Source organism: Emydura macquarii, unplaced genomic scaffold (genome assembly GCF_026122565.2).
Source record: "Emydura macquarii macquarii isolate MOO-44397 ecotype Brisbane River unplaced genomic scaffold, CSIRO-AGI_Emac_v2 contig_1451, whole genome shotgun sequence".
Classification (NCBI taxonomy): domain Eukaryota; kingdom Metazoa; phylum Chordata; order Testudines; family Chelidae; genus Emydura; species Emydura macquarii.
In genome coordinates, this window is record NW_027131588.1 from 7,398,932 (window position 1) to 7,420,716 (window position 21,785).

The window sequence follows — 21,785 nt, forward strand, 5'->3', positions numbered from 1 at the left end:
AACACATACATCCAATTAAAAAGCAGACTAGGATATTTTCTTAACTAATCATAAAGGTCTCTTTGGTTCATTACAAATTGGCAGCCAATACAGGAAATTGCCAATTGCCTTCCTTTTAGCTTGTCATCACCTCCTTTAAATGAATTTCATTTGATAGCAATTATGAGGCAACTACCAGAGTAAATCAGCATTCCTGTATTCACTGCAATCTGTCAGAAGATAAATGAAATGAAGAGTTCTGGCACGTTTCTGAAGAGAAGGGGCCCAGTCTCTCTGGTGCATGTAGTAGCAGCAGTAAGTCTGTGATGATGATGGTTCACTTATCCCTATTGCCCTCCACTGGGATGTACAATACACTTTATTTTGAGTTGTCATTCATACAGAATGGCTCCAAAATGCCTTATAGTTACTGAACACAATTTAATTGCAGACTTTAACCAGAGAGAGGCAAAAAGCTGATTTTGGATTAAATTTAGAAATAGATAAAGTCAATGATTTGTTGAGACAAAGGAAGTCTTTCCCAGATGGCAGGAGATGCAAAGAAGGCGGCTCTCGTATCAATGCAAATGAAATTGTGTGGACTAGAGAAATGAGGCTGGTACTAGTTAAACATAGGGAGTGGATAAATAACAGTGAGTGGGGAGACAAGCTCTGTCATACAAGGTAGTATGGAATTATAAAAGTAAGAAGGGTAATTTCTGATATGTTCCTAAATGAATGCAGAGCCAGTGGGGCTGTTAGCACTGAAATGGTTCATCCTTCTTTGTACTTGTGAGAAGATGGACAGTAGGGTGTTCTGCATATGCTTCAGCCTTCATAGGTAGGGTTTGGAGGCCAGAGAGAAGAGACTAGCTGCATAGTAAAGGGAACAGGAGATGAAAGTATGGCGGAATATTTTAGTAGAGGTGGAACTAGTAGAGGTGATATGCCAAGTATGAGCAATGCAGCTAGATGTGTCTGTAGGCAAAGGAAATATGGGAAGAGAATGAGGTTAGAGTCAAGGCTGATACTTGGGTAGTGGCAAGTGGGTCATTAGAATTGCACAGGAGGATGGATAAAATAGAATTATGCTTGTGAATGCTCTGCTTGCCTGAAGAAGCAGTTTTCTTTTGCAGACATGTAGGTAAAAACCAGAAACGCTGCATAGAACTGAAGGAATCTGAAATGAAGCCACAAGGTGAATTTGTTAGGACAGGTAGGCAGGGTGGGTTGGGAGGTGTTAATCAAGGTGTTAAAAGCTATGTGCAGTTGAGCAACATCGGTGTAAAAGTGGTAATTAATGTTAAAGGAAGAGATAAGATAGATAAAGGAAATAAGGAGGGTGCCGCCACCAGCAGCAGTTAATAGGCTACATGGCAGAGAATAGTTTCCAGGCTAGTTGTAGCACCAACTCAGATTTATCTGTCTGTCCAGAGGAAGTTGTGTGAAGGTTGATTGCAGGCTATTTTAATCCAGTGTTTGTTGAGAATGAAACTCCAGCAAATAGAGAAAGAAAACTGGCAATCTAGGTTTGCACTGGATATTCTGCTGTGGTTGTTTAGTGGAAGCAAATCTTAATCCCTGTGTTTGTCAGACATCATCTAAATCACTATGGAAAAATTAGACTGGATTAAAATGTTGTTAATTTTGACATCTTCTGTTTTAATTGGTGGCAAAGAATATTTTAAGGGGCTTTATTGTATGTGTCACTGAAAGAAAAGTAGCTTTTGTGCTTTTTCTGCTTTCCACTTTAAATTGACGATATCCATTCCAAGGCTTTTAAATAAACTGTCAGGCCTAATCAGATGCCCATAACCTAACTCAATTGTTAGCCACTTCTGGTTAACCTCAGTTACAAGGGCTATGAAAAGTCTGCTACTGACTCTGGAATTGGTCTTCAGAAGTCGGTAGTGATGGCATGTAAATGATAGCAATACATTTCTGCAAGGAAAAATGAAAGAAATGCACCCCAGGGAGGTCACTTTCATTTGTTATGCTGATGAGACATCATAGCTGTAGATAGATGAGATGAGAATCCACGAATATCTAAGTATGAAACACTCTAGAATGCTGAGCCAGAGATATGAAAAAATTGGATCAGTTTCATAAGCTCCTTGGAGATTGGACATTGGCTTTTACCTATCTTTAAAGTACCAGGCATACGTAAGGCACTGTAGACATAATAAATATAATATTATGCTTGTGTCTTCTTGACAGTGGTGAAGTGTAAATTATTCTTTTTTGATTATGTAGTTAAGGATTACGCATGATGATCCAGATTCCAGAAATGGGAGTGCTTCTACGTTAAGTGGCTTTGGTTACAAGTAGGTGGCTCACATACAGTAGTTTTAATTAAAAAGCCATTGCCAACTATTAACACAGATATCTCCTAAGACTGGGGAGAAACAGTGGTGATCTCAGATAGTAACAAATGTTGGCAAATGCTTCCTTTTTAAGGGTGATTACTGTATGTGTTCTGCAGGACAAAACAGTCACAGTGCAATTGTCTCTCATGGTCGTGGTGTCACATCCTCCTGATGAGAGGATGCAGCATCATCACGCTATGACTTAGTGTTAGAATGCCTAACCTTAAATATGAAACTTTCTAATGGTACATGGGACAGGGCAATGAAACTCATGACTCTCCTGTGAATATTGGTTCTATGGTAACCCTTATTTTATATGGCAGTGTTTTTATAGCCTTTTCAGGTGCAGACCGCTAGTGGAGGTGTGACATCCCTGTTCCCAGTTTAACTATCATTGGCTCTTTTTCTTAATTGCTCACAATATGCTTCATGACCTACAGAATGTCCTTTAAAAGACCACGTCCCTACCCTGAAGAGAGTTTATGGTGCAAACCTCTTCATTGCAGAACTCTGGGGCAGGAAACGTAGCAGTTCCAGCTGCATGAGACTGCGGGTAGTGTGTAACCTGCAGCACAGGGAGTAAAAGAAGATTGTGGTTTCTAAGGGGGCTGCTTCTGTCTCCAGTTAACCCTGTGTGATTTGAGGGTGGGAGTGGGGAGGTGATGTGGCAGCTGGAAACTGAGGCCTGCAGAGGCTGGGGGAGAGAAGAAGTGGGGATGAGGGATCTGCAGGATTCCTGTCCTCTGTGCAGAAGTGTCTTCCAATGCTCTCCAGCTGGAAGGCTGAAACCAGGGAGAGGAGAGTGGCCAGTGGTTCCTTTTATGCCACCAGCCTGAGTTCTCTGCAAGCAGCTGCTCGTGCCAGGTTTTTCTTCTCTGCTCCCATTGGAGCTCACACATAGTCCAGAGACCCCAAGAGATCCTGCCCTTGCCTCTGGCATGGATCCTTCTGGTAAGCAATGTTGGGGAAGCTACTAGCCTTCTTGCCAGTAGTCCTGGTTAAGTGAGAACAGACCCAGTTTGAGCCTATCACAGGGAACTGCTACACCAGATACGCACCACACTACCCTGAGATTGTGGGGAAGACAGCTGCTTTACAGTCCCTTTCCCTCTTTCCTGCTGGTTGCTGCTCCCAGCTCCAACCCTCTGCAGCTGCCTCTAGAACAGTGCTCAGCTCAACAGGTGCCAGATCTGGGAGCCAGCTGCATGCAGTGGAGTGGGGGAAGAAGCCACTAACAGCCAGGAGAGGAGCCTGCGCTCTCTGTATCTGAGAGTCACCGGGGGAGATGGGCTGAGCTATGGGAGAAAGCCATTTGAGGAGATGAGTTAAGCCATCTAGCAGTTCCCAGAGTTCCTGGTTATTAGGAGAATTGTCCCTGGCCACATTTTTCACAGTGGTGGGGGGGTCTCTGAGAGACAGTGAAGGGAAACTGGTGGAGAGAGCAATCTGGGGGAACACTTGGAGAGAAGTTAAGAGACGGTGGCTTCACAGAGACAAGGAAGGAGGATGAATACGAGTCACAAATGGACAGCAAACGCATTAAAAAGGAGAAAAGGAAAGGAACGGGGAAGAGGTGAGATACAGCAACTGCTCCAGGTACATGTGGGGCCCAGGTGCAGCTCCACCACAAACGGGGGCTCCAGCCCCTAAAAGATTGGGTATCTCTGATCTAAACTGATGATAAACGTCTGTTCAGACAGACAGAAAACCAGAGCCCTAGTCATGATTAGCATCAGGCCCTTAGCATCAGAACTGCTCGACCTTCTACATAGGTGTAAATTCCCCCCTGTGGACATACTCCAAGCCACTTCCAGAGAAGCCCTAAATGCGGGGGCAATGCAGGGCCAGTGATTGATCAGAGGCAAGAGAGGGTATGGCAGCAACAGGCTTGTGTATCAGATATTCTATGACCCGGAGGTCTGCCCTAACCAGCACCCAGTGGCTATTCAAGCCCCTGCACGCTGTGAACAGGGAGAGGCAACTGCCTGCCTCTATCCCTGTGTCGGCACTTGCACTGACGTAGGGGTGAATGTGGCCCCAGGTGGCTAGAAGGTAGATTCATCGCATGGAGGTGCAATGGCGCTTTTCCGTGCAATTGAGCAGCAGCAGCTTTTTAGGACCCACTCTGTGGGGTTAACAGTGAAAGGGAATGTTCTAGACAAATAGCCAGCCCGGGGGCAGTGCCCCCATCCGGGGCATGTTTCATGGATGGATGCATTCAAAGATCAACTCTACTGAAACTGAAACTAAGTTCCACGTAAAAAGGAAGCAAAGCTGCAGTGTGAGCGAAGCAACTTGTCAACTGGGAGAAAACATAATCCTAGATTTTAGAGAGAGGACAGCCCTTGAAAATCATCTAGTCCATGCCCGGTCTAGAGTAGGGTTGTGCCATCCGGCGCAAGAGAAGTCCCATTTGTTACTCCTACAGCAGCCTCATAAAACAAGCTTTCCCTCTCTCCCCCCATATATATTAAAAGGAACTAATATAATTGCTGTGATTTGAAAATAAGGACCCTCAGCAATTTAGTGTCTTTCCTACCTGTTACCTGAGTGCCTCTCTCCTTGTGCCATCAGTACTTGCCAGGAGACAAAGAGTGCATTTGCCCCTGGCTGTTACACAGACTCAAATGGACAAGTCACTTAGCCTTGTTGTTTGTCAGGTTCCCCTTTTTGTAAAATAGTGATAACACCACTTTCCTACCTCCCTTGTGAGGCATAATGTTGACAAAATTCCTTGGGCTGCTCAGATGGAAAATATTTCAGAAGTCCAAAGCAGCAATAGTATTAAACGTCACCTAAAAGTTTTGGGCCCAGCTCCCTGAGTCTAGTTAAGCTGTGCTTGGTGCAGGACCTGGAGGTGAGGAATGGAAGATCAAAATACTTTTCCTCTTGGAGAAAATGGATCCCAGTATATGTTAGAGCAATTTGGGGACTGCTATAAATTATACTGGCTGAAGAAATCCCCTGGAGACTTCTCCACCTCTGGCACATGTTGTACTCTGCCTCCACCCCCTCTTACTTGTTCGCTATGCCCAAAATTGGGAGCAGGTGGCACAGAGCTAGTTATGCCAGCTTTACACCACCTACGGATTCCATTACATCAGAGGAATATCCAACTGCCCTCCTAGAGCAGCGCTTGGCGTGGTCAGAGGAGCACAAAGTGAAGAGAGCCAGGGTCCACAATCTGGCTATCGTTCCCTTCCATCCTTAATTTCAACAATGCTACAATTGATTAATAAGAGTTTAAAAACCCAAAAAAACTTTTTGCTCAGTCAGAAATCAGACAAATCAGAAAAACAGAAAAGATCTTTAAGTAAATGGATTTTTTTATTAATCGCTTATGTTTGTTTTGATTGGTAGAAACAGAGGTGCGTTGCATAAACTGGCTGGCTAGGATGCAGTTTTGTTACCATAATCCTTGTTTTCTTGTGTGTCCATTAGGGTATGTCTGTACTGCATTCAGAGATGTGGCTGCAGCACATGTAGACATAGCTGAACTAGCTTTGATCATTAGCAGCGAATCGCAGTCCAGGCTAGCCACTCAAGAACAGATCCAGGCACTTGTGCTGCCTCAGCTTCACTGTTCTTGTATTCATGCTGGCTCAGTCAAAGCTAGCTAGGGTGTATCTATGCATTCTGCAGTCACACCACGGATTGCAGGGTAGACATACCTTAGGTAGTTTTTAAGGGGATGGGGATTTAATCAGCATATAGCAATGGAAAAACAAAGTCATTGTAGCAGAAAGTTGTCAAAGGAATAGGAGAAACACATTCTACTTTGAAAAATCACGTCTTGGGGTTTAGTTCAATAAATTTTTCGGCTTCTTTCTGGCAATTATGCTGCAGAACGCTATTATCTTATGATATAGTATTATTTCCCAAGTACACAGATTGAATAAACAATAGGATGCAACTATATGTGAATGAAAATACAACTGTAAATGCTCTATGATGTCTAATACTCTGTACATTACTAATAATAGTGTTGTTTGGTCATTCTATAGTGTTTTAATCCTCCCAACAGCCCTGGGAGGTTGGAGTTGTTATTCCCATTGGAAAGGCCTCGGTTGTTGCACAATTTAAGGCCTGTGGCAGTGCATAACGTCTAGACTCAGTCTCCTGTTTGGTCTTGGCACGACGGTTCAAATCGAGTTTTACTAGAAGAAAAACTTTTTTATACGTTTGAATTGTTTACCTCAAAATAGGATTTGAAATCCATTTGGCTCTCAAGCAATGTAGCCTCATTGGCAGTATAATTGTTTCAGTTCTGGATGTTGTGTATTAATCTTTTCCTGTGTATTTCTCTGAAAGCTGATGAGCTGGAGTGCGCTAACAACTTTTGATTGGAGCAGCAGTAGAAGAGGGGCTGGGAGAAGAGGGTGCATTTTGCAAGAACATGACAAAATGTCCACTGTATTTAAAATATTACCAAGCACTTCCCAAATCAGTACAACACTCTCTTGCAAGTGAAAACAAAACAGGAATGATTTGCTTACTGAACAAAGTAACTGATCTGTCCTTCTCATTTCCAAAGCCTTCCAAGTCTCAGAAGTCTCTTTCTTGGATTTTAAGTCGGTGGGGAGGCAGACTCCTCTCCGTGTACACACACGACGCCTATCATTTCAAGGATTGTTAACCTGACAAAGAACAGTCCCGTTCCAATCACACACACTCTGGTGGCTTCAGCTCCTTCTAATGAATTAGCTGGAAAATTCCATCCCGCTGACCCAGCTCTGACTCCTCACTGGAAATACAATGGGATCTATTCTCTCATTATGGAGGAATTCTGCACATAAATACTCTTCCCATCAAAAGGAGAACAGAACCCTTTGGCTGGAATGTGCCAAGACCCTTTTGAACTCATGGAGCATTTCTCTTTAGTATATTGCACTGAGGGTGAGGAATACTTGTTCTCCAATCTTCAATCTTACCTCTTCCCCTAACAGATGCCCTCATCCCCTCTCACCCAACCCCTCCCATTTATCTAAGCCTCTCTAAAACCATCCCAGTCTTGCCCTCCACATCCAGTTCCTTCATTCCAAGGTGATCTACTTCATCTGTATGCAAGTTCCCTCCACAAGCTCCTACTCCAAGCTGCTTGCAGGTTCCCAGCATGACAAAATGATAACAGATGGTATGTGGGGGACACTGAGAGCACCTACCAAGGATCAGTGACAGCTTCCAGTGGTAGGGAAGGAGTCACTCAAGGCAAGAAGCTCATCCAACCCCATCACCCTACCAAAACTTAATATCCTCGTCTAGCCCCCACAGTAAGACCCTCTACTTAGACCTGCCTGCTCCCCATCAAGAGACCATTTCCTAGGTGTTATCCACCTTTTAATGAACCAACTTCATACATATATTACATGGTATTCTCAGTTTTACATATTTTGATTTACATAAGTCCCTATCCACTGTCTTTAGATACACTAACAATAACATCGTATCAGACAAGAGCACCATAAACTCGCCCAATAACAGTCACTAAACAACAACAAAAACAGCTTAGTCTTCCTCACTCAACACATTTCCGAAAAGGTCCAAGGAAATAAATGAGCCCTAAAGAGGAATATAATTGAGCTTCTTTGGGTTGAAGAGATGTAAGTCCCAGAGTCGAGGTTCCTGTACTGGAAATGCCCTTAGTTACGTATCACAAGTTCCTGTAAATCCAGTGGACTGTTTCATCTGAAGGGCAGAAACAACCATGTAATTGTTGAGTAAGGGCCTGATCCAAAGCCCACTGTTCAATGGGAGTCTTCTCATTGGCTTCTTTGGATTTTGGATCAAGCTCTGAATGTATAAGTATTCAGAGCACTATAAAAATGATCTCTCATGGCATGTAATTTCTTTGTAAGTGAAGAGAACATTTATGTGTTGATTGTTGTCATTTGTAATAGTGGAACCAACTTTTTGGTCACATGGGTGGTGTCTTAATAAGAAGCAGAGGGTTAATTGGTAGCTATATGGTTATCTTATAGAACTACCTGCAAACTGTGAGGATGACTGTGGAAAGGTATCTTATGTTTTGTTTTCAAAATGTTAGCAATGTGGGTAGAATATTTTGACAGTTTTTTAATACTGTGTAAAAAACATTGTATAATGTAATCATTTAGTGTTTGTTTTATTGTGTGTACCTTCTACTCAGAGGGTTGGCATTATTGTTCCTAACAGTGATGGATACAAGCAGATCATGCCCTATGACCTCTACCATCCCCTTCCTCGGTACGTAAAACCATCAATCAGATGCTAGGATTAGCAAATAAGTTTACTGCTTTTGTTCCTGCATTGCTGCTTTTCTGTAGAACTAAGACACTAGATGCTGCCTGCCCCTTGTTCTGAATTCTCCTATGGAATAATCATGAGTTGCTCAAGCGCTAAACTTGTCGTTATAAAGCCTATTGAAGCAGAGCTAAAATTACATCAAAGTAAGTTGAAGCAGTAATTCAGTCTGATTAAATATACTGGATCTCTCTCCCCTCCCTATCCCCCCTCTCCCCCGCATCCCTCTTCCCTGAATGGGACCTAAACCACTGGCTTTGTGGCTAACGGTTCACCTTTTCCCCCTCAAAAGTATCTTGCATATGCCCTAGTGTATTATATTGCTATGAATGTAGAACTCCAGATGCTGTAGTTCCGCTTTATATATTAAATTCTCTTTTAAACAAGTCACAAGTTTAATAATTGCAAAGGGTTCTTTTTTTTTTTTTTTAAATGAATAGTGTTCAAAGGCTCAATCCTGCAAACACTTACACACACAAGTAACTTTTCTTTAGTTGGTACTTAGATAAAGGTACTCACATTTGCTTTTGGGATCAAGCTGGGATGTAAATCTATAGCATCATACCTTGCCACGTACTAACTGGCTGGATGGATCCTGCTGCCATGCCCTAAAAGTAAGTGCACTATGGAATTTTTACTGTGCCATAACACGTTCCACACAGCAGTTAGCACTCAGCAAGCTGGGGCGCTGTAAATTTACATCTCAGCTTGCCACAACCTAACTCTCCACAAAGACATGACCAATGCGAGTGAGTTCTGACATATCTTATTAATTACCTTATGGTAAGAATGTCTTTAAAGCATGAAGGGGTGCTTGAAAATCTCTTGTAATTAGCTATGTTTCTGTGTGTCATCAGAAGCCTTGAACATAGACTTAAATTTCCTGTTTGTTTATTATATTGGTGGTTGTATTAATTAAGTAAGAGAGGATCAGTGCTAATAAAGCTGGTCTCACAGTTGAAGCAAGCCCATCAATAACCAGAATCCGTGTCCTGAGGCAATAGCTTAAACAGTATTGCTTTTCTGCTTTGTTTCCTTCTCTGTTAGTTTATTTGGGCCTCCTATCACTAAAGGCGCCTACTAGACAATGTGTTCATCTCACCTTGCTGAGAAAGTGAGATCTCCCAAACCACAGAGAGTCCTAACACAGGCACCACAGAGCTCTGCTGTACGGTGTGAACAAAGGCAGTGCATTCCGATTTGAAATATGGTATAGGACCATACAACAGACCTCCCAGTTGAGAGTAGGAGGGCAGGGAAGGGAGCAGCTCTGCGTTACTTGCCTACAGTTGTGGCTGCCGCTCAGGTTGTCACCACTGACCTATGATTTGTATAGTTTATATTTATATGCCAAATGCCTGTCTTGCTCACCTTCTAGTAATGTTGGATACATATTTTGGGTGGGTTAGGGATTTTTTTCCCATGACTGCATGTTTATGTGTATGTACACAGAGTGAATAAATCACTCATTTATCTCCTTAGACATGCTTTCTTATTTATATATATATATATATATCCACTTCCTGTTCCTTATTTCTGGAAAACTCTTTCCTATTGAAACAAAAAACAAAAACCCACCACCCTCAGAAATTAACAAAAGATTTTTAAAAAAAAAAGGGGGGTGTAAAGGTCAGCCGTTAATAAGGTCTGAGTGTTGCGGTAAAAAGCATTTTTGTGAACAATATTCTTGAACACTGGCAGAAAGCGAGAGAAAGAGACAGAACGTATAGATCACAGGATGAACTGGCAACACTCAACAGTGGAAGGACTATATCTGAGCAAAAAGCATCCTGAGCCTGGCAGCTAGATAGACACTTTCTAACAGTTGAAGAAACTCCAGAATAAAGGGTCGACATGCCCTAAAATATTTGACTTTGAGCAACACAGAAAGAAAGAAAGTCCATGGGAAGTGATCAAAGGCCCGAGGCAGTGCGTCTCAGCTTTTCTGGGTTTTGGGTCCAACTTGTAACAATCCTTTTAGACCCACTACTCCAACCTCACCACCATTCTATAAATGCCATTATCAAGAGCCTATACTGCCCATTCCCCTCACCCCAAATCCATATATGGAGGGGACCCTCTCTGCATGGATCAGGGTCAGACATCTCCTTAGCATTACCACTTCCAGTCCACATCAGACGGGTCCAGACGCCACTTGGGGAAGGAATGGGCTGTGATTGAAGGGACCAGAGGGAGGATTGGAGGTGACTTGGGGCAGGACCAGGATCGGGGGGATGCAAATTGCCTTCCCTCTGGACCTTTAGAGCTTTACATCCCCAGGCCACAGTCTTTTCTGTGGAGCCCAGTCACTTCATGGCTGGTTAGCATCATATGGAGTAGGTGCTAGCAAGGCTCCAGTAATCTGCAAGGTTGGGAACAAGTTGGAAGTAGCTCTTCCTCCCCAGAGCCCTCTGCCATGCATTTTATCATGGAGAGAGGATGATATGGTCCATTGCACATAATACACCCTTGTGGTACCAGATACCTCATTGGACACCACTTTCTTCCCAAACTCCTGGTACATCCAATGTGAGTTGCAGGTGACTGCGACCTCTGCTTTGGCAGCCAGGATCCCAGAAACTCTTTCAAAGATTTTATATTGATATCGTGCCTGAGGGCTAAATTCTTGTTCCTCTGCTTCTACTGAGGCAGCACAAAATAGCTAGAAAGTTGTTGTAAAAGGGCAGACTTGGATTCCCATGGAAGATCCTGAGATATCAGACACCAATTATCACACTACAGGGCGAGCATAGTTGGAAAGAGCCCCCAGCACAATGCTTTAACACTAAGGCAATTCTAAAAATACCTTTTCTTTAACTTCTGAGGCAGTTGCAGGATACAAGGTGTGGTGGAAAAGTTTTATTGGCACTCCTTTGAGATGAACTACACATCACATCGGTGGCTTTGCCACTGGTAAACAATGTGGCCATCTCACACTGTGGTCAATAAAAACTATATACAATACAATCAGCCATTATCTCGTGTGTGTACAGATGTACATACATTAGAGCTGGTCAAAGAAAGGTAAAGGTAGTTGGTGAAACATTTGAGAAGAACTGAACATTTTTCACCCTGTCTGAATTTTTCTGTGACATTTTTTATTTGTTTTTAATTAAAATATTGATTTTGTTTTGATGGAGGGGCACCACCCTAATTTTATTTTTTATTTTTTTATCTCCTGGAAAAAAGACAGGAGAGGGGGGTGAGATTTTTGTTTCTCCTAAAATGAAATTTTTGGTTTTGTTTGTCAAAATATAGATTTTTGTTTTGTTTTTGCAAAAACTTTCATTTTCACTGAAAAGGCCTTTTTTCCAGGAAAAATGTTTCACTGAAAACTTTTGACTAGCTCAAACATATATTAACCATGTAGGCAGATACACAGGAATCACCAGTCTGGATCAAATCCAAAGCCCTTCTGGTCTTCGATCTTATGTGTGACAATGGCTAATACAGCTGCTTCAAGAAAAGCTGTGTGTGTGTGTGTGTGTGTGTGTGTTTCTCACACACATACACATTGTTTATGCATTATACAGTGTGTGTATATATATATTTCTGAAATGTATGTATAATTATATATATGCACATAGATAGTCTCATAAAGCTGCCAGTGCTATTCCAGAGCACACACATTTCACTGTTTTTTCTCAACAAAATGTCACTTGTTGTAAATCAGATTAAATTGTTCCTCTCGTTATCTCAATAGCAGTCAGACAAAGCCAACATTATTTTCCAAACTAACCTGTCTTTCTCTAATAGTCACTAACCAAATCGGTAGAACGCTAGCTGTAGTTCTATCCCTTGTTCTCACATATTCATGTTATTCTCCTGAGAAAATTCCTTTCATCTTTTGTTTTCCCCTAACCAACTCTGCATATGACGGCTGTAGCAGCTAAGGATGGCATTGCTCCTTCCTCTTGCAATGCAGAGAAGGATATCAACTTCAGAGCACACTGAGGCTTGGTCTACATTAGAAAATTAGGTTGGTTTAACGACATTGGTCAAGGATGTGAAAAAAATCCATGCCCCTGAGCAGAGGTGTTAAGCCAACCTAAGTCCCTGTTTAGACAGCGCTAGGTTGATGGAAAAATTCTTCTCTCACTCTAGCTACCACCTCTTGGGGAGGAGGATTATCTGCACCAACGGAGAATTCCTCCCATCAATATAGGCAGTGTCTACACTGAAATGCAACAGCAGTGCAGTTGTGCCACTGTAATGTTTGAAGTGTAGACAAGCCCTGAGTTTCCAGCAGTTGGAGCTTGGGTCTCCCAATATGTGGCACATACTGCCAAGATACAACAATCTCCCTAATTAAAATAAGTTACATTCTCTGTGGAAAAAACCTGGAATATAGGGTGGGAGGAGAAGGGGACTTCTTGCCATTAGTATTTCACTTACAAGATAACTTTTAAAGATGACAGATATGAGTGCTTGGTTGTTGGGGCCATACATATAAGTGAACAAGTCTTGCTAATAATAATAATCTTTTAAAGGGAGGGGGCTCAAGGAAAGTTCAAGTGTTCTGGGGGGTTTCACACCTTCATTGATGCCTTTTTTCGCAGATGGGAAAGCACTCCATGGACAGCCTGCTCCTCCTCATGTGGAGGGGGCATTCAGAGCCGCACGGTCTCTTGTGTGGAGGAGGACATTCAGGGGCACATCAGCTCTGTGGAAGAGTGGAAGTGCATGTACACTCCAAAGATGCCTATTGTCCAGCCCTGCAATGTATTTGACTGCCCAAAGTGGCTGGCCCAGGAGTGGTCTCCGGTAAGCAGTTCTTTGTGAAATGTTGTTGTTGTTGTTAATTGTATTTAAGTCGTGCATTGGGAACAAATCTTCTATTTTGTTAACGTGTGCGAATTCAGTAAAATAAGAATCTTCACTAAGCTTATTTACTTTGTGGGTTTTTCTGACTTTCCTGCATTAAGCAATGGCATTTGTACCACTACAGAGTGAATGCTCAGGACTTCTAACATTAGTTGAAGAGAATGATGTAAGAGCAAATCAGACTGGCTATGTTAAATAATGGTCAGATGTAAATGATGAACAGAAACATATATGCACATGCAGAGAGAGATGCAAGCTGTTCATGGACATGTTCTAATACACATTTATCTTATACCTTTTGTCCACAAGTCAAATATCCTGGATTGCTGCTCTGCAGTATGAAATTTAAGCAGCCATGCAAACATAGTTGTTAGAGTCTTTGCTCTATAATCACTGCTTAGTGCCCACAGTCCCCGCCTGCTTGTCTAGCCCTGACTCATCTCTTTTTCTTTAAGACTTGTGCTTAAGGCACAAGACTGGAAGCAAAAGAGGTCAGGGTCCTATTTCAACAGGCCTGACTTTGGTCAAGTCACTGATCCTCTCGATGCCTCAGTTTCCTCACCTGTAAAATTGACTTTAGAAACTTTCCTACCATACCAAAATGTGAGGCGTTGTAGATGACTATCTGCAAAGTGCTTGCTGATTTTCAGATTAAAGATGTTAGATATGTGTGAAGCATTATTATTACTCTCTGCTTCTTTCCTGCTTGGTTGGTGCTCGTAAGCCCCTCCAATCTAGCAGCTTCTGAAACCCACTATCCTGGGGAAAATGACATACCATATAAAAAAAAAAAATTCAGCTTGAGAAAATGCCTGAAGGAGTGTAAAGCCCAGATAGTTTCCCACTTTATACAGTGCCATGTTCCAAAATACCTTGTTGTTACACCCGTTAACCTATAAGCTCCAATGCCTTGTCTAAGCAGAGCAGAAGTGGCCACAGATGAAACTGACAAGGTGTTAGTGAGCACATCCAGTATGGGACTGATGGCCACAGGCCAAGTGGCCAATGCTGAGAGTTTGTGGAGTGACACTGATAGAGAAACCCAGCAGCCGAATCTCTAAACCAAACAACTGTGCAGAACAGAAAGGAAAAAAACACTGAATATTCGTCAACTTTATCCCCAACTAGTATCAACCAAATAGAATGACTAATCTGTGGGCCAATATGGCTGTTTCTGATCCAAGTTTTGCCCTCTAATGCTGTTACATTATTGCTGTGTGCTCCATTTTTCCCACAGGGTGGGTTGTTTTTTGTTTTGGTTTGGTTTTTTTAATTTGCTACTTTGTGCTTTTTCTTTTCTTCCTTCAGTGCACAGTGACGTGTGGCCAGGGGCTGAGGTACCGTGTGGTTCTCTGCATTGATCACAGAGGGATGCATACAGGAGGCTGCAGTCCTAAAACAAAGCCTCATATAAAGGAAGAATGCATTGTACCCAGTCCTTGCTACAAACCCAAAGGTAAAAAGACAGATGAATCTTTACAGCTCCACCACATTTAAGGAGTTGTTTTTGCTAGTTGGCTGTACGTTCCCAAGTCTATCTGAATGCAGTAATTCATAAATTTCTATCAACAGACTCTATCATTACTGTAGCAGTTTGGATGTAAATGTTGTTGTTGCTGGCAACCTGTAGATCTTTCAAAGCAAAACAGGATCTTATTACTGTGATCCACCAACCTTAAAAAAAAAATCCAAATTCAACCCTGGTGTAAGTGGATGCAATTTCACTGACTAATCAGGGCTAAGTTGGCCCATAGTGCTTTACTAAGAGAAAACAACAGTGTTTAAAGTGACTGGTTTAAACTTACCCATTACTTAAAACACCCATCAGGCAAATCAGCAGCTAGAAGCAAGCACTGTATGTCCCAAAGAGAAGCTCCTATTAGTAGCCAGGCTACAAGATTGTACAGACATTAAAATCACAACAGTTTTATGTGTAAAGAACCCGTCACTGCTGCAGAATTGAATAATCTCTGTCTTGAGCCTCAGACAATAAGTGGTATTGGGGAATTCCTCACGTTTGTTGAGAGGAGGAGGAAATGTAACTGAGGCATGTTGATTTCTAAAAGGCAGTTATTTGAAGCTGGTCATGGGGTTGGAATGTAAGAGTAAATCCTGGGGTAAATGGAGTAATGGGCAGAGTGCAGGTGCAGCAGTCAAAGATGTTTGATAAATTATCACATGGTTCTACAATTATATATATCCACGTGGACATAACCTTCTCGTGTGGTGAGAGTAAGTAGATTATTAATTTATTAATTATTAATTTTCTTGGCTAAAATACAATAAATAGGACTTTTATTTCTCTGAGTTGGAGGCTCCAGACCCAACATGACCCACTCATATATAAAATTAGCATAACTTTTGTAAATCGCTGCTGCTAATGTAAATTAAGGGCATGGGAATGGTTGAAATCCAATAAAAGCGGCCTATAAATTTTGGTGACCCCAAATGGAAAGGCGAAAGTTGGGATTTTTATTTTCATACTCAGGGGTGTGCACAAGGTGGGGCAAGGAGGGCCATGGGCCTTTCCCCAGATCTCCGTATGTCCTTGCAGTTCAGGGAGGGAGGAAGCAGCAGGGCGGCTGGCTGCCGGCTGAGCTCCTCCTCCCTCTATCCCTACAGCTGCAGCCTGCTGCTTCTCCCCTACTGATGGAGTCCCACATTGCCTCTGCTCCGACTCACCTCAGCGGGTGGTCTGCAAAGCAGGCAGCAACACTGGGACTCCAGCAGTAGAGAAGGAGAAGCAGCAGGCTACAGCTGTAGGGGTAAGGGGAGGAGGAGCTCAGATGGCAGCCAGCCTCTCTGCTGCTTCCTCCCTCCCCGGGCTGCAGGGACATGGAGAGTGCTGTTGAGGGGGAGCCACTGCCTCCTCACTGCTGGGTGCCAGATGCGTCCCGAGAAATCGGGGGTTGGAGGAGGGGCAGAGGGGGAATCACACGAACCTTTCATTTGCGTATATGTAACGTGCCCCTCCAAAAGAATTTACACTTAAATTCCTGCGCACGCCCCTATCCATACTCAATGGCCCACGATGAGTGAGAGCACCAAATGCCAAGATGCCAGCTCATGAAACCCCTGCCAGAGCGGCTCCTATGGAATTCTGCCCACATGGTAAATCTACTCTCCTGATCCAGTGTTCTATTCTGTCCAGTTCTATGTAGATCTGGGGAGAATTGTGCATGCAGTGTAGTATTTTGGTTTGGTAGGGTTTTGTTTTGGGATAGGGGAGAGGAGGGGTTGATTTGATTTTAAAATTCACTCTGCTGTCCTTCCCAGATCAAATGCCTCTTCCTTTCATTGTTGCTCTTTCAAGGGCCAGGTGGTACAGTTCCAACCTCGTGCACTTGCAGGGCTGAATCTTGCTAGAAATCTATCCAAAAGAGAGGATTTGCTTAATAAATTAGAGTTATAAATTACAGCTGAACCAGTCAATACCTGTGGCAAAGCATGCATCTGCTAACCAGTATTTCAACATAGCATGCCATTGCATTCTGAAGATGGATTACTACAGGGCAGAAAATCAGTGATTATAGCTGATGGAGATTATCAGAAAGAAAATACAGAGCGAGTCTTTATCTTAATACTAGTACTTAATACTTATCTTCTGCTAAATAAAAATGAAGGGTACGCAGCTGCTGTAATGTATCCCACTCTTAGCTCATTAAAACTCTGAGGTGTCTCATAATGTAATGGAGAATCCTAGGGAAAATTTAAGGTATCTCTAACTTAAGTGGTGATTTGTGGTTTTTAATGCTAGGAAGCAATACTGTGTTCATCTAGTTGCCCTCCTGTGTAACACAGGGCATAGGATTTAAAAGTTTGTACTAGGTTAAAAACATGAATCTATTGTAAAAGGGGGGGCTTTTCTTTTATCTCCAAAGTCTTGGTTTAGAAATTGGTTTTGTTTTATTATTTAATAAATGTCAACATCTCTAATCCAGAAGTATGTTCTTTCTACAGTTAGTTTATTGGAATTGATTTTACCTGCTTCTCCCCACCAACATACACACACTCCCCCACCAGCCCCAAAAGGAAAGGTTAAAATACGATGAAGTGGGTTTCTGCCCAAATAAAGCTTATGCCCAAATAAATTTATTAGTCTTTAAGGTGCCACAGGCCTCTCGCTGTTAAAATAAAAGTTGATTTGCAGTCAGCTATATAGGAGAGCATAAACTGCTTTTTATAAAACTTTGCAATCAAAAAAGAAAGCAAAAGAGTAAGATCGGGCTTTCCAAAGCTCATAAAAATAAGCTGTATGGTATATAAATAAAAATATCTCTTACATATTTTGGATAACGAATGCGGTAAAATACAGATTAAACTAAGAGCTGTGCTGGCACATATTCATCCTTAAATGGCACTAATAAATATATCAGCGTAGAAGCTTGCCTGCTATTTCTGGAAGTGAAGGCATAATAACTTTGTTACTGCACCCTTTTCTTCCAACCACTGATTTATTCCCAAAATTTTTTGTATTGCTCGGCTGAAGCTGCAGTAGCTGTGAAATCAAATTGCAAGTTACGATCTCTGTATACTGCAAATGTTGCTATTGACAGTTTAGGTAGTTTGCATGTTTATGTGAAATTTCCAATGTTGTATGCACCAAATTCCTGAAAATTCTCATGTATTTTGGGTGAAATTAATCCTCTGCAACAGATCAGCACAAAGTCTGTGCACCACTTAAACCCAAAAGGCTTAAATGGGACTTAGGTTGTACATAGATCCTGCACTGATTCTCTGTACAGTGCTGAATACCACTGTTCTTGTTTTTATCAGTTTTTTTCTAATCCTGACCCAAACTACTCAGAAGAAATGCAGAACTGATTTCAGAGAAATGGTGCCAAATTTGCTCTCCCTTTACATCATTGTAAAACCAGAACAGCTCCATTGACTTGAGCAGAGATACTTTGAATTCACCCTGCTGTTAAAGTAGAATTTGGCTCATAAAGTGGACTTTTTTCCCCAAAAGCCACTTATATTTTGTGCAGATCTTGGAGAATAAAAAGCATCTGTGCTGTTTTCCATCAAAAATGACAGAAAAAAATATACAACTCATTTATAAAATCACATAGCTGATGAACTGATAAGCTTAGAGTCAGAGAACATCACTGAACTATTTCACTCTGGTTTCTCTGTTTCTTGCAGTATCACTCATCAGATGTGGATTTTCTTCAATGTCATAATCTATCAAAAGTGAATGTAATGTACTTTATGAGGCTATAAAATTTAAGGATACACACAGGGCCAGTGCAGGATTAGTGAAGGTCTGTTGTAGAGTCAGCAACAATGTTAATATGAAGGTTGCTTTCCTCTCCTCCCCTTTGTTGAAAGTCTTTTGGGGTGCTGGTCTTCACACGGGCTTATGCATTATGCAGGCTCCAAGTAAGCCTTATATTGAGGGCTTCCATGAGGTTAATTCGTGCCAAAGCCTGGGCTGCCCTCCCCCCTACAAGAGTGAACTTCCTCCTTTAATACTTGAGCAGATGAATTTGATGCAATGCAATTTCTAATTATTTGTTTCTATGTTGTAGGCAGAATGATTGGCAATGCAGTGTATTGTGCAAATACAAAACCCAAAGCCAAAACAACTAGCATGAATATTCAAACTCTCCCGTTGGATGAAAATCTGATTCTCCCCTTGGATGTTAGAAAACTTTTTGAAAAATACTTTGCTAAAGTGCCCACCTGCGTAGATCATATGGCTCTTTCTTCTAAAATGGCATTTAATTTGCCATTCTAGCATTATAAAAACAAACTTTCTTTACAGAAACTACAATTTTTTTTATAGACTCTATATTCAGTGCCATAGTAAAATGTCTCTCTCTCCCCTGCCCTCTTCTGTGCTGCTCGGTCTGCATATGTATATCCATACACATAAGCACATTACAGAAATGTAGATACATTCACTTATAGAAACAAAGCCAGTGTGTATAGCACAGCTACTGCATGCTTTTTCTTTTCATTTGCTTGTTATATTCTCTAGAGAAACTCCCTGTGGAAGCTAAACTGCCATGGTACAAGCAGGCACAAGAGCTGGAAGAAGGAGCAGTGGTGTCTGAAGAACCATCGTAAGTCTTTAAATATAATTTGTTGAAAACATGTTATGGTAAGGTCAGGATTCAGGGCCTGCATTAAAATAACACTACCTTGAAATTGTATTTGGTTCTTTCATTAGGATATAAGAGCCTTATCCCACTCTCGATGAAGTTAATGGGCTTTAGTGAAAGTCGTATCAGCCCTAGATAAGAGATGGAGAAATTGAGTTCAGGAGTATGGTGTAACTTGGAGATTCAGACTGAATTCAAACAAACTCATAATCATAATGATATCTTTTTAGTTAAGGGCATTTAAAATAATACTGTGTTGAAAGTCTGTCTGTTAATGGTACATGTCTACAGGTTGGATCAATGACCAGCGTCACTTTCAAATAAATGATGTTCAGTCAAATGCTTTACAGATTCTACAGTCCTTTCACATGGAAACTTCCCCTTGATTAAGTGGGAGTTCTGCGTGTGGAAAGGCTGCAGGACTGGCCCAGTAAGCTAGTGAAATGACTCAACAGAGAAAAATACAGAGGCAGCAGCAAGGGCTTTTTTCTCAAGAACTAATGTGCTGGTAGCAAGTGAAATGAATTACCATAAACAGAAAATAAATCAGAAAACTCTCCAGCCTTAGGGTTTAACCCAATCCTGTCACCCCTACAAGGGTTCTTCCCTTCTGTCTTCCAAGCAGCTGGTTGATAGTTCTTCCATAGCACCTATGCAAAGTTGATCTTAACTTGAGTTAACACCTTATTCCCTAATAACCAGGTAGAATTCCTGCACCATGTGGCAGGCCCATTTGATAATAGATTGGGCTACATCCATAAATTAAAAGTCAGAACACAGGATTTCCTGAAGGAATGCCACCATGCCTTTTTTTCCCTAAATCTAGGCATTTATTACATAATACATAATAAAAATATTTTTCGTATTCATTCTTGTAGTGCTTTTGTGGAAAAATTAGCAGTGTAACTACAGGAAAAAATGCGGTTACAGACAGTACTGCAAAATCAAAACAAACCCCCAATGGCTGAACATTTCAATAAGAACCTAAAAAGGGAGATAAAAATGCTAAATACTTTGTCTTCAGTTTAGTTCCTGTCTCCCTAGTACAACCACTGGGAGTTTTGATTGCACCAGGATTGCAGCACCCTGAGCTTGATGCAGCAAGTTAGAGTGATACACATAAAGTTAGAGCTACAATCAGAAATATGCTTCAACCAGATTAAACTACTGCGTACTGTATGTGCGGGATTTATTTACTGTAGGGATGCGATAATAAATATGGGATTATGAGTGGCTTTAAAAACTATCAGAAACACACATTTACCACAGTTCCAATGTGGAGAGGGGGAAAAAAAATAAAAGGAAACATGCTCATTATGGTATTTGTAATTTCTCTAAGGAAGTTCTGTGACCTTGCTGAGAATGCCTGCACTTATCCCATCACTTCCACCTCAGCTTCCATTTCACAGCCATGTAATTGTGCTAAAGATGTTTAATTTTCAATAAATTACAATCTGTTAGGCAATCTGTTTATTGACAATTAAACAACTTTAGCACAATTACATGGCTATGAGAAGGAAGCTTCTTTAGAGAAATTACAATATCATAATGAACATGTTGCATTTTTATTTTATTTTACCTTGAAACTGTGATAAATGTGTGTTTATAATAATAATTTCTTTATAGTTTTAATCAGAATGGTGCAGTTAAACACATGGCTTCTTCCACTGTAAGTGCAGCCATCTTTTAGGCTAATAAATGTTTTCCTTCATGCTGTAGAATTGCAGTTCTGGAACAGTTAATCCAAACTGAAGTAGATTTATAGTTGGAGCACTGGTACAAAGCAAAGGAAATGTATAATATTGTGCTCAAGACAATAATTATTTTTACCCCATCTCCCCAATAAATAGATTAGTTGCAGCTGTAGCAGACAATATGCTGACGTGTATACTGCTTCCATAGTTTTCTGTACTTCTATGTTCAATTTGTTCATGTATAGAAAAGATCCAGAAAAACATGAATCTGTTTGAATTTATTTTTTACTTTTGGAACACAGTTGGTGTTTTTTTAGCTTTTTTTTTTTTCCCCCCTATCATATTCTACTGCTCCTCTAAATACGTATTTAACAAACTATAATTACCCCCATTAAAACATAATGAAAATGATGTATTGTCAGCAAATTTATAAAAAAGGAATCACATGGCTTACACTGAAATATGAGAGAATTTTGAAATGCAGCCCACATTTTTGCTGGAAAGTGATAAAGAAGAAAGCTGTGATTTTAGCCTAT

The 21,785-nt window shown here is 41.3% G+C and overlaps 1 protein-coding gene across 1 annotated transcript in view; it reads left to right on the forward strand.

Annotated features, from left to right (window-relative positions):
- ADAMTSL1 (ADAMTS like 1) overlaps positions 1–21,785 on the forward strand; it is a 611,419-nt gene that overhangs the window by 480,749 nt on the left and 108,885 nt on the right. Inside the window, exons 12-15 of the mRNA XM_067553131.1 lie at positions 8,517–8,567; positions 13,184–13,388; positions 14,757–14,904; positions 19,432–19,516. Coding sequence (XP_067409232.1) covers positions 8,517–8,567; positions 13,184–13,388; positions 14,757–14,904; positions 19,432–19,516 — 489 coding nt within the window. The remainder of the gene's footprint in view (positions 1–8,516; positions 8,568–13,183; positions 13,389–14,756; positions 14,905–19,431; positions 19,517–21,785) is intronic.